Source organism: Polypterus senegalus, chromosome 10 (genome assembly GCF_016835505.1).
Source record: "Polypterus senegalus isolate Bchr_013 chromosome 10, ASM1683550v1, whole genome shotgun sequence".
In the NCBI taxonomy this organism is placed as follows: Eukaryota; Metazoa; Chordata; class Cladistia; order Polypteriformes; family Polypteridae; genus Polypterus; species Polypterus senegalus.
In genome coordinates this window covers 82729346-82741409 of record NC_053163.1, presented here as the reverse complement: position 1 = coordinate 82741409, position 12064 = coordinate 82729346, and the positions used below count along the sequence as shown (strand labels likewise).

The following is a 12064-nucleotide window of genomic DNA, read 5'->3' as shown; positions in this document are numbered from 1 at the left end:
TTTGTCAACCAAAGGCATTGTGCTTTGAATGTATTATTATTATTTTAATAGAAAAACCCTTCACTTCAGTATTCATAGCACAAATTCAAATGGCTGAAGAAGCATTTTTGGTAACTCATCATTATGTTACATTATATTTCAGAAAAGTAGTAAAAGTAATAAATATGAAATGTGCAGCTGTTTGACTATTCAACTTTTAATGCTTTTCCCTGCTGTCACAGTCATACCTAGAGGATATTTTGATAATGTTAATATTTTAGAAAAACTGACATCAGTTTTCTTAATTTGTCACCTAGCAAAGGACTTGATGGCAGTGAAGCTGTAGAAGGAAGGTAAAAATGCAGAGAAACTAAGAGGTTTTAGGTTCAAGATTAATACGTGTTAAATGACAGACACAAACAGAAATAAGGATATCAGGAAAAGCGTCATTTTGTACTTAGCTATGCAGTGTGAACAGCAAAATTAATTGTTATCTCTAGATTATCAAGGCATTAGTAAAGGTGAAAATTGCCAGTTTTTTAGGCACCATGCCAACGGGAATACGATGCACTGCAAACCATTTGGTGTGGACATAAAGAGTGGTAACATCAAGAATAAGACATACCAATATTCCATTATGGCTATAAAAGACACAGAATGAAAACATATGTCAAGATCTAGAGTGAAATGAAATATTGAAGCAAACCTTGAGTTTCTTACAGCTTTAACATTAATCTCTATAATAAAATGAATAATTGAAAATTACATTAAGTTTCAGTAAATGCTCAGATATTGTTGAGTCCTCTCTTATATGTTCCTCAGACCTAGACATGATTTTTTTTCAGGAGTCTTGATTTCAAAGCATACAGTAAGCAGAGAAGGGTGTATGGAAGGTGCAGTGTTTACAATAAAAGTCATTTGAAAAGAATACATGTTAGCAGCCCTCCATAAATATGGATGAAATAATTTAACAGAACCCCATCCAGACGTTATCTTTATCCACTATGTCCAATTTAAGGCTACAGGTCTAATAGAATTCTTACGTTTTGTACAAAATACAATATACTTTTATGCCATAATTTTTCCAGCAAAGGTAACGGAAAATCTGACAAATAAAAGAAAAAGCAGGAAAAAAAAAACACCTAGCTTGAAAGGTAAAGTGCAAAGAGAAACACTTCAGTCATATGAGAGGCAATTAAATCCTACCCTGAGGCTATCAATGGGCTAGAGATTAGCTTTTACCAAACAAATGAGCCCTTGATGAGCTGAATGGCCTTTTCATATTTGAAGTATGTCTAATGTTTTGGTATATGTCTTCTGCATTTATTATCTGAATTAAGAGGATTGCTTGCCCTGTATGCACACTTATTTTGTATTAATAGCTTCCTACAGGTAATAAGCCTGTCTAAATGGAAACACTTTCTTGGACACGTGAAATTCAAAGTGAATATCGTGACCACTTTGAGCCCTATGCCTTTATTTTACAAAGACCTTAAATCTACTGTACTGTTATATTTTTTGCTTTGTTCTGCAATCATGTTATGAGCTTGAAGAGACTGTAATCTTACAGGAATGAACAATGGCCAGTTGCACAGTTTTTCTAGCTTATAAAAGTAGACGTGGATTTCTTCTTTGTACCAGAAGGCAATCTGGTCAGTGCTTTAAAATAGTTAAAACTTGAATTATTGATCAGGAACATGCTGTTTAGTGTAGACAAAATTCCTAAGTGTGCAGTTTTTGAAACCTTTGCCAATATTCTTTACTATTTTAACCCTCCCTCACTTACTCTCTCGCTATAAATGTGCAGTTGTTGGAATGTATGTACAGTGCAGAAAGTAACAGAGCCACCAAGAGTGCCATTAAAATGTTTTACACATTCACCCTTGTCTGATTTTATGGGTCTTTGATAGTGGATGTTATCTTCAGTCTTTCAAACAAAACTTAGTATCTGATAAAAGAGATTTGGAACAAGCAAAGTGCACAATATTACTGAACATATTTATTTATTTTATAGATAAGGGGGATTTGCCATATTATTAGGTATATCTTCTTTTTAAGACAAACATCCTCACCCAGTCATGAAGCTACAACCTGATATATGCAGCATGTGGGTAGGGTTTAGCTGTTTTATTACTAAACTTTAGATTAGACAAGATGTAGGGTGTAATTTAAGCATATTTGACTGTGGTGTGATTTTTTCAGTGAGGCATAGTTTTTTAACTATGATAGACGGCCGGCTGTCCAATCCAGCTGTGACGTCCCAGAACAAGAAGAATGGAAGAAGGCAGGCTTTTCTGGATACTGCCTCCCCCAGGATGCTAGGTGGCAGCTCCCCTGGATGGCAACAGTTCTCCGGATTCCCTCAGGGCATCCTGGGACATGGAGTCCGTTTCCTCAGCCCTGTTGGGGGCCATGGTTGCTGCCAGGGGGAGCTCACAAAGAACCTGGGGATTTATATTATTAGTACTTCAGAGTCACAAGGACGGAAGCCCAGAGTACTTCCGGGCTATTTGAGAACTGATGATGTGGCCTTTACCCGGAAGAAGAGAAGGAGTACTTCCGGGTCACAGACTATTTAAAGGACTGGGAAACCCAGCAAGGAGAGCCAGAGTTGGGAGGTTGGGTGACGAAGCTTCTTGGATTGGAGGATTGTTTATTATTATTATATTTGTGATTATTGATTGGAGAATTGTGGAGTGTGCGGTGCTTTGTGCACTTTATTTAAGAATATTAAAGAAATTATTCTTGGTGCTTTTTATAAATGTGTCTTGGACGTCTGTCTGGTGGGTTCAATGGGGCAACAGCACCTCTAGCGTCCACACAACCATCTCATAAACAGCTGCCCATTTGAAATTTTGACAATCTATAGTCTCAAAAGTTTGCAGAGAATAATGAAACAAACAAAATAACCAGAGAGTAGCATTTCTGTGGGTGATAATGCCCCAGTAAAGGGAGAGGTCAGTAGAGAATGGTTGGACTCCATCAAAGTAAGCAAAAGGCCAAAAATGCTCAAGTTACATGCAGCTCTTAACAACAGGGGTATGAAGAAGAGCGTATCTTAACACAGAATGTGTCAAAATTGAGGCAAATAGACTACAGCAGCATAAGAGCACACCATGTTCCACATCTTTTAGCTAAAAACAGGAAAATTAGAATATACCGGGAACATAATTATTCCAACTTGACAGGTGAAGAGCAGAAAAATGTCACATAGTCTGAATAATCTCACTTTCTACTACAACATGCAGATTGTGGTGCTGGAAATTGGCTCAAACAGCAGGAATCCATTAATTCTTCTTGTGTTGTTTCAATGGTACAGACTGGTGATATGGGAAACATTTTCTTGCCAAGCATTAAGCCTCAAACATCAACAGAGCATTGTATAAATGCCACAACATACCTGATCATTGATGTAGACCATGTGTAACCCTTTATAGACACAGTCTTCCCTTTTTCAAATAGATATTTCATATAGATCCTTTCAGAAAGATAATGTTTCATATTACGAAGTACACATCACCTCAGTTTTTTTCCACAAACATGACAGTGACTCTACTTTTCTCTAATGACTGGCCCAGTCTCCAAATTCAATATTGGCGGAATGGAAGTTTCACAGCCTCAAGTATGTGGCTGAAAAAAGTGAGCATGATACTAACCAGTCAACTTGGATCAAATTACCGAAAGAATGTTTCCAACATCTTATCGAATTCATATCATGAAAACTTCAAGCTGTTGTAGTGGCAAAAATGGATCTTACCCAGATGTACATGGGATGCTTCCTAGCCCAATAAGTTCACTAAGAAAGAGTGGACCGCCTGTCCTCTTTGATATTTCCAACCCATGGTTAAAGAAGCCCAAAACTGCCAGGTATGAGTTCACTTTTATTTAAGAAGCAGAGTGAAACTTCACCTGAAAATGATGAAAGACATACTGATTGGAAAAGGGTCCCTAAACCTAATAACTTGGGCATAAGCAGAAGGCAGAATCCTGATCTTTTTATATTTGCACTTTGATCTTGGACTTGCTGTACTATTTAAAATCACAATTCTCTGACAACCTGAGAAAAAGTATAGGCCTCTAAGGCTCCTGGAGAAGAACCTGAAACTTGAATATTGTCATTAAGTTTAGTATTGATTGCTAAAAGCAGTCCTCCCCGGTAAGGATGAATCATCTTATTAAAGATTTTGTGTGCTGTTTAGTAGAGCACCTTACACTTCTACATCATAAACACGAGGGTTGTGCCAAAAATAATAAGCATATTGTGATTACAAACAATATTAAAATGCACTGCATTTTAACTAGTAATTCAATTTTTTGTCTCATACAGTACCTACATGAAAATTGTTTGAATCTGTCTTTGTTACAAATTCATATTGAAGTGGGAAAATAACTGACAAGTACATATCATTTTGTCCAAAATTTTGTCAATATGCAGTAACTAAATTGAATTTCTCTTGAAACTACAAATCTCTTGGCTGGCATTCATGCTGTGTTTTAATGACTGGATCAAAATCATTCCTGATCAGCAGTGTAGTGGTTGCCCCCTAACTGCCTCTGCTGAGAGCAACATACAAAACAGTTAATAAGCTCATCAGAGAGAATAACACATGACAGTCAGAGAAATAAAGCTGTCTATGCTGCAGGGCACCTTTCCTTATGCACAGCAGAAATGGAGTTCCATCTCAAAGGGATCTTCATACTTCTGGATTTGATGGTGGAGGGGGCAAAATGCATCTACTAAGAAGCAGATTTTGTAGAAAAGTAGTAAAAGATATAGAGATTGTTTGCCTTCACATTAGAGCTCAATCTAATTTTTAAAGCAAAATCATAAATTTATTTGAATGTTGCATGTAAATCTCCCCCAAAATCACTGGGTGATTTAGTGTGGCTGCAGATTCATTGATAGCTGCTGTTTGCTGCTTTCTGTTACTGTTCAAGAGAGAAAAAGAGGAAAATGATAATGAATAATTGTACTCATATTTTCAGTCTTCCTCCCACGTCCCCATGTCAGATTAATTGGCAGTTCTAGACTGGCCCTATGAGTTTAATGTGTGGGTGTATGCATGAATGATGGACCAGCATTCTGTCTAGGGCTATTTCCAGTCTTGCACCTAGTTCTGCTGTGATAGGCTTCAGCTTTTTATGAGTCAATGAACACAGAAATCACAGAAAATAAAGGGTGAATTTGACAGCAATAGAATCAAATGCTTTAATTAAGTTACTTTTTAAAAAAGTAAAGCCATTGCAGAAGCAGTTATTTATTGAAGGCCGTTTAATAAATACTGTTGCACATGGTGGTATAGTCAAGTGAACTTGTCAGATGAAACTAACCATCCTAACCTATGGTTACAGGTTGTGGGTAGTGACTGAAAGAATAAAAGTGACAGCAGAAGAAATAAACATTCTTACACAATGTTGCTGGCACAGGCTTGCTCTGCAATAGACTCCTGGGGGACAACTGCTGTTTTTCTGTATCAAAAGGAATAATTTGGAGTAACAGTATGTAGTCAGGATCCCTTTGGATCCCCCACAGCAGATGTGCCAGACAAGTCAATTGGGAAAGGACTGGGGAAGACTTAAGACCGAGTGGAAAGAGTATCGCTTGCCTAGCTTTGGCAGTCTCTTGGAATTCCACAGGAATTGTTCTAAGAGAAAAAATGGCGTAGACTTCTTAAGCCAGAATGTTGCTTTAACAACCTTCTAGTCATTTGATTGTCACTGCAATGTAAGATGCTACATAACATTTAATAATAGTTATGAATATTTCATGTTGCATAACATAGAAAGGAACAAGAGAATTAATGTTTTGTCCACATATAGAAATACAGAAACACAAATGTCAGTATATTGGAAAAGGCATGGACCATGTAGTATGAGTTTTGACTTTGAACTTTGTGTGCTAAAATTTGTAAACTTAACATGTTTGGGATTTCCAGCTTTTGTTTATTGCTTCTGATCAAAGTCAATATGGAATTCAAAAAGTTCAAAATCAGGCATTGTGCTATCATTGAACTTTTCACTTTAGAGAGCAATACACTTTTGGAGAGTCAGTCTCGCCATTCAACATAAACCAGTTTCCTTTCAATAGATGAGGTGTGAAATTCTGTCATGGTAAGACATCTCTGGATGATAAAGCAAGGTGTAGCCAGCCTTCGACATTGACAACAAAAAATCATTTTGCCAACATGCACATATTTAAAATGAGGAACTGAAGAGTGATAGGAGACAGCAGGAACTCTAGGAATAGTTAAGAGACAACTGAATCCATTGTTCATGAATAACATTGGGTAACCAGAATGTTCACTCCTGAAAAATAGTGTCACTGTATCCAATACTGCAAGGAGAATGGAGCTGGGAGATGTTTAAGAATCAAGATTAAACTCAACTGGGGTCCATCTCTATCATCCACAGCCCAAATAACAATGAAAACAATGGAAATATGGTGATTCTTCAACACTAAAGAAATTCAAGGTCCAAGCCAGTCCCAGCAAGATCATGTGCACAATTTTGTTATTATGTTGAGGATATAGTCCATATTGATTACATGCCTCAAAGGCCCACATAACTGGTCAATATTATGCTAATTTGCTCTGATGTTCCTGGAAATCAATCAAGGAAAAGGGACAAGAAGCGCTGTCAACCATTCGTCTACTTCATGACAATGCTTCTACTTTGCATGGGTTACAAAGGTTACTTTGCCAAGCTGTGCATTCAAAGAGAGGCCACTTCCACTCTGGTTTCCAGAATTTGATCCACATCACTGTCTCCTGTTTCTTATTTTGGCAGGGCTACCTCAATGGGGAGAGATATGCAAATAATGAAGACACCACATCAGCTACAGAAGAAAAGCATTGAAAAGCTTTGTGACTGCAAATGTTTTAGTGTTTCTGGGAATTGTGTTAAAAATAAAAACGTATTTGGTTTACTGGGATTTCCCTTAATAGATAAGGCAGAACCATTTTTCATTACTTATCTTTTAGCAGGAGGCTTTTGTTTGACTGACTAGAGGATGGAAGTGTCATCACACATTTTTCAACAGACTCTTGACCCTAAACTTATGTAGTCATACATTTTTATTGATTACAGTATCAGCGTGTTTTTTGGTTACAGGGTAATGTACTTTCATTGCTAAACTGACTAATATTATTAGGGTAACTTTAGACACGTGCTAGTAATTCATACTTTTATGTAATCACCAATGATACAGAAAGTATAAAAAATGTATGTACTTTCAGATGAAGTTACTGGGAGAAAAAGTTCAGCCTGCACAAATTAAATATTAAAAGCAGATTAAACTCTTGATCTGAATTGGCCACACAGTGGTGTCATTTCTTTTTTATTAATGAACCTAAACAAAGATAAAATGAATATATTTCAACAAGGCAAACAGTTATTCTTAACAAAATATACTATGGTGCTCATTAAAGTTACATTAAAACATACATTGTATCAACTAGTCCATTTTCTAACCCATTTATTCCAGTTCAGGTTCACAGCTGGCTGAAACCAACCCAGGAGAGGGCATCACAAAACACATGAAATGTATACTTTGATAAAAAATAAACGATAATGATATAACCTTTATCCACAGTATCTATATAGGTAGATCACTAATTATTTTAATATAACTTTTCACTGAGGTAAACCACATACCTTACATTGTAACTGTAGGAAAATTATATTACACCTTGTTGACTTTCCATGGTTTCTGTGATCCACAACAGAAGAGAATCATCTCAAGACAAATGTAGCATTAGCTTCTTTGTTCTCCAACAGTGATATATCCTTCAGTATCTTAAATGCTACTGTCAGGCACACCCATCAGATCAATGTGAACTTAAAGAAGTCTCTCTCATTTCATGTTCTGCTTTAAAGGCTATCTTTGGATTGTAATTCTACAATGCTGGAGAGCAGATTGAATGAAATTTAATTATGTCTGTCTTGGGAATTTAGGCGAGTGCTTTTCTGTTATTCTTTTCTTTAAGGTATTGAACCTAGCAACTAGACTGTTCCCACACTATTTATTGTGTAAGCATGTGTTCCTGTTCCTAGACAGCATTGTGAATAGAAAACTGTCAGGCAGATGAGAAATTTACCATGTTCCCTAGAGAAATAGATTTACCTAATATCTGTGCATCTAATTTTCCATGCTAGTCTCAGGCTTAAGGCTACATAAGTTCACAATATTTTAATGCTGGGCTTCTAAAATTATGTTTACTAGTAAAATAGAGCATATGGCAAAGCAGCTTTAGTTGAACTTTGATGCACACTGAAATGACAGCAGATATTCAGTTCTAAGAAAAGAAAACAGTGTTAACATCAAGCTATTGTATTAAGTCCTACTCACTTTCAGTGATCTAGACAGTTTTCCCCTTTTTCATGCCAGACCCTTGTACTGTCATTTACACATTAAGCACTCGCCTTCAGAAACGCTCCACAGACCTGACAGAGCTCCTTAGGGACCCAACACTGCTCTCGCAATGATTCTATTTAAATCAACAGTTAAAAGAGAAAATGCCACTTTTTCACAAATAATAAATGGAGATTTGACACTGTTGCCATGCAGTGCCTTTAACTGCTGTTATACTTCACCAGAGGCAAATGCAATGCATTTTATTTGCTGTAATGAAGTAGGTGGAACTTGCTTATTTGTTCATCTGAGGTATTAAGACATAGCAGGGAAGCATTTTATATCTACAGATTGATAAAGAGAAGTGCTAAGATTTGAATAAAAAGTGTACATGAAAATGTGCACAATAAGCTGCGCAACATGCGATAGGAAGCAGCTAGGTAAATAAACATTTCAAACTTTTACTCTGCTTCCCATTGGCATGCAAAGTTCATCATCCTGTAAAAGTCACGCAATTGGGAAACACACAAAGATTTCCATAAGAAGTCATAAAACTGCACAAAAGGTAAGAGAAAGGAAGATGACTAAATTTGGATTATTCTGCTTACCTGATGAAGCTGCTTTGAAAAAAGCAAAAAGACAACACATATGAAATCCTTATGACTAATGAGAACATTCTCTGGATCTCCTGTCTTCCTTTTTTCTATAAACTCATAGACACACAGCCTTTTGCAGTATTATGTTCAGTGTCCAAATTAATTGAAAGCAACCCCCAAATCCACTGTTCAGCTCAAAATAAAAAGAGACAAGTATATAAAAACCTAAGGAAAAATCATCTTCTTGCTGAGATCCCAGCAATCCTTGTGGAAAGTTCTTCTCTTTTCTTAATCAAGCTTCACAGGTATTAAATCCAAGATAACGTTCTTCTGTGTCTGATTCTGCTGATGTGTTTATTCATATCACATGAAAAAGTCAGTGTGAGTGTTTATGTGTGCGTGCATGTGTGTGTGCATGTGTGCGTGCGTGTGTGTGTGTGTGTGTGTGAGGGCTTTTAAAGTAAGATTCCCAGGCAGCTAGCTGCTCGCTCCAGGAATTCTTATAGAATAGAATTTAAAGAGACAGCGGCGATATGATGGCAGTAAGGCAGAAGAATACATGCAATTATGTTCGCGTGTAAATAAGAAAGGAGGAACATTGACGATGGCTTTGGGGGTGGGGTGGGTGTGTGTGTGTGTGTGTGTGTGTTTGTGGTGGTGGGGGGGGGTATCTCTGTCTCCAGGGCTAAGGGTTTGTTAACACTTGCAATGCCAGGCTTCACTTGCTTTATACAAAACATTCTTTTTTTATTTCTTCAGTGACAATGACAGGAAGATTTTCATTCTTACTTTAGCAACATCTTCTACATATATAAAAACAAAAGAGGCCAAATATATAGATACACAAATTGTATAAGGATGTGAATCAGTATGTATAAAGGATACAGAGAAACATACCATGATTTGTATATTCTTTCAACATACTTTGGTGTGTATGACCAACACAAGTAGTACTTCAGGACATCATGCTATATTGAGAAATACAGCAAGAAAATAGGTGAAAGCATTAAAAGTTCAATACACACACATGCTCATACACACACACAATATATATAAATATATAAAAGACAAAAGAAATAAAAACTGACATAAAAGTAATACATTCAGATGCTTTCACAATCAATTTGCCATTGTTCAAGCCATTCATCATCAGTGGACTCAGTTGCCTTGCAGGGTTTTTTTACAAGGCGTAACAAAGTTGCCTAAAAATAAAATACAAAAATTGAAAAGTTGATTTTAATGCATTTTTTATTTAAAGTAATACAAGTAATTAATATTATTGATAATAGGAGTAGGGTCAGTGGTATGTCTGAGATATTTAGACTTCCTAACACTGTGCCAGTCAACATCAATAAATCGTATTTTCCTATTTATTTCTGCTTGCCTTTTTTAAAGAAATCATTAAATATTTACACACATTTAAGAAATATTAATAGCTAAGCAATATTTGTGCATGTAATAGAAAGTGATAAGAAGCATTGCCCAATATTAACCCATTCCATGCTGCCCTATTGTAATGTGTTATGATATTCAAGTGGGAAAAAAAGCATTCTAACACAATCAAAAAGGCATAATGTGGTTACAATATAAATTAGACAGCAGAATAACTTTTCATTTGATATCACATAATTTAATTCTGTTAACCAAATGTGCAATATATCAGACTCAACAAAGTACAAATTGCTTAGCCACAGTAGTGAGGTTTGGTACAAATACATAAGCATCAGAGTTGATAGTTCATGTGGTACACTGTGAGATTTTCAATTTCTCATATGTCATGCTTTAAAGGATTTAAGGATCTGAACTTACAGTCACAGGGCTACAGCACGGGTCAACAATACACTTGGCAGAATGTTATTTTATACTTAGGTTCAAAATGAAACAAATACTTCTTTAAATGTATTATTCCCATATATGATCAGATCCCTGAGGTATTAAAGATAGATTGCACAGTACATTAACAACTCCTGATTATTTAAAATTGGCAGCAGGTTTTACTGTTGTGGCCTTAGACTTCTTCCTTTTTAAAATTACAAAATTTGCTGACCCAATAGCAAAGAACGTTTCAGTTGTATAAAACATTATTTCATAATAAGCACAAATATAAAGCATTATACAAAGAAATGAAAAACTTTAATAATATTGGAGGGGAAAATACACATACATATCTTTGAAAGGCTAAATTACAAGAAATAGGAACACAGGCATTTACCTTTCTATACTATAAAAATTAACCATCAAGTTATTGTTTTAATATATTAACTACTGCATATTATTATTGTAATAATCATTAAGTACTTTAAATAATCATTAAGACTTGCAAAAATGGCAAACGTATTAGTGCTGTTCCCTGTCAACTCTAGAAGAATAAGTTCAAACTCCAGCCCCTGTGTTTATCTTGATTTTCAGAAGTCCTTTGATAAGGTACCACATGAAAGGTTAGCGATCAAATTAAAGCAAATGGGAATTCAAGGTGCAGTATTGTGTAGGAGGGCACAAAATTGTCTCAAACATAGGAAGCAAAAGGTTATGGTGAGGAAAACTTTTCAGAATTAGGTGGTGTTAAAAGTGGTGTTCCTCAGAGAGATCAGTGCCCTGGCTGCTTCTCTTTTTAATATTCATATGCAGTCTAGAAACGAATATTAACAGCAAGCTGAATAAGTTTGCTGATGAGACCAAAGCAGATGAAAGGGCAGATCATGTAGAATGGGCTGCATTATTACTGAGGGACCTGGACAGCATACAAGCTTGGGCAGATTTGTAGCTGATAAAATTTAATCTAAGTAAATTTAAGGTATTACATATACGAAATAGAAAGGTTAAGTGTGAATCCATAAAGAGAAGTTTTAACTTGAAAGTACACCTTATGAAAAGGACTTAGGAGTCACAGTGGACGTCAATAACTGCACCCATAGTGTACAGATGTGATCAAAAAGATTATTAGGTAGACTGTAAATATTATGATATGTGAAGTTAAAGTCAAACAAGGTTAAGCTTAATCTACCTAAGACACTAGTGAGACCCACCTTGAGTGATGTGTAGCATATATTAGAAGATGTAGCAGTACTGAGAGAGTCCAAAGGAAAGCAACTAGGCTGATTCCAGGACTGAGAGGTATGAGCTATGACAAGAGATTGAA

At 36.0% G+C, this 12064-nt stretch overlaps 1 protein-coding gene across 3 annotated transcripts in view; it reads right to left on the bottom strand.

Annotated features, from left to right (window-relative positions):
• The window catches only part of glra4a (glycine receptor, alpha 4a), a 271453-nt gene extending 261928 nt beyond the window's left edge, over nucleotides 1–9525 (bottom strand). For 2 of the 3 annotated variants that reach the window (XM_039766014.1, XM_039766015.1), the window contains exon 1: nucleotides 8938–9525. In XM_039766014.1, the coding sequence (XP_039621948.1) occupies nucleotides 8938–9005 (68 nt within the window). In that variant the 5' untranslated portion in view covers nucleotides 9006–9525. Of the gene's footprint in view, nucleotides 1–7632; nucleotides 7671–8937 lie in introns of those variants that run through there. The other variant, XM_039766016.1, reaches the window with a different exon arrangement.
• Nucleotides 9526–12064: the final 2539 nt, after the last annotated feature.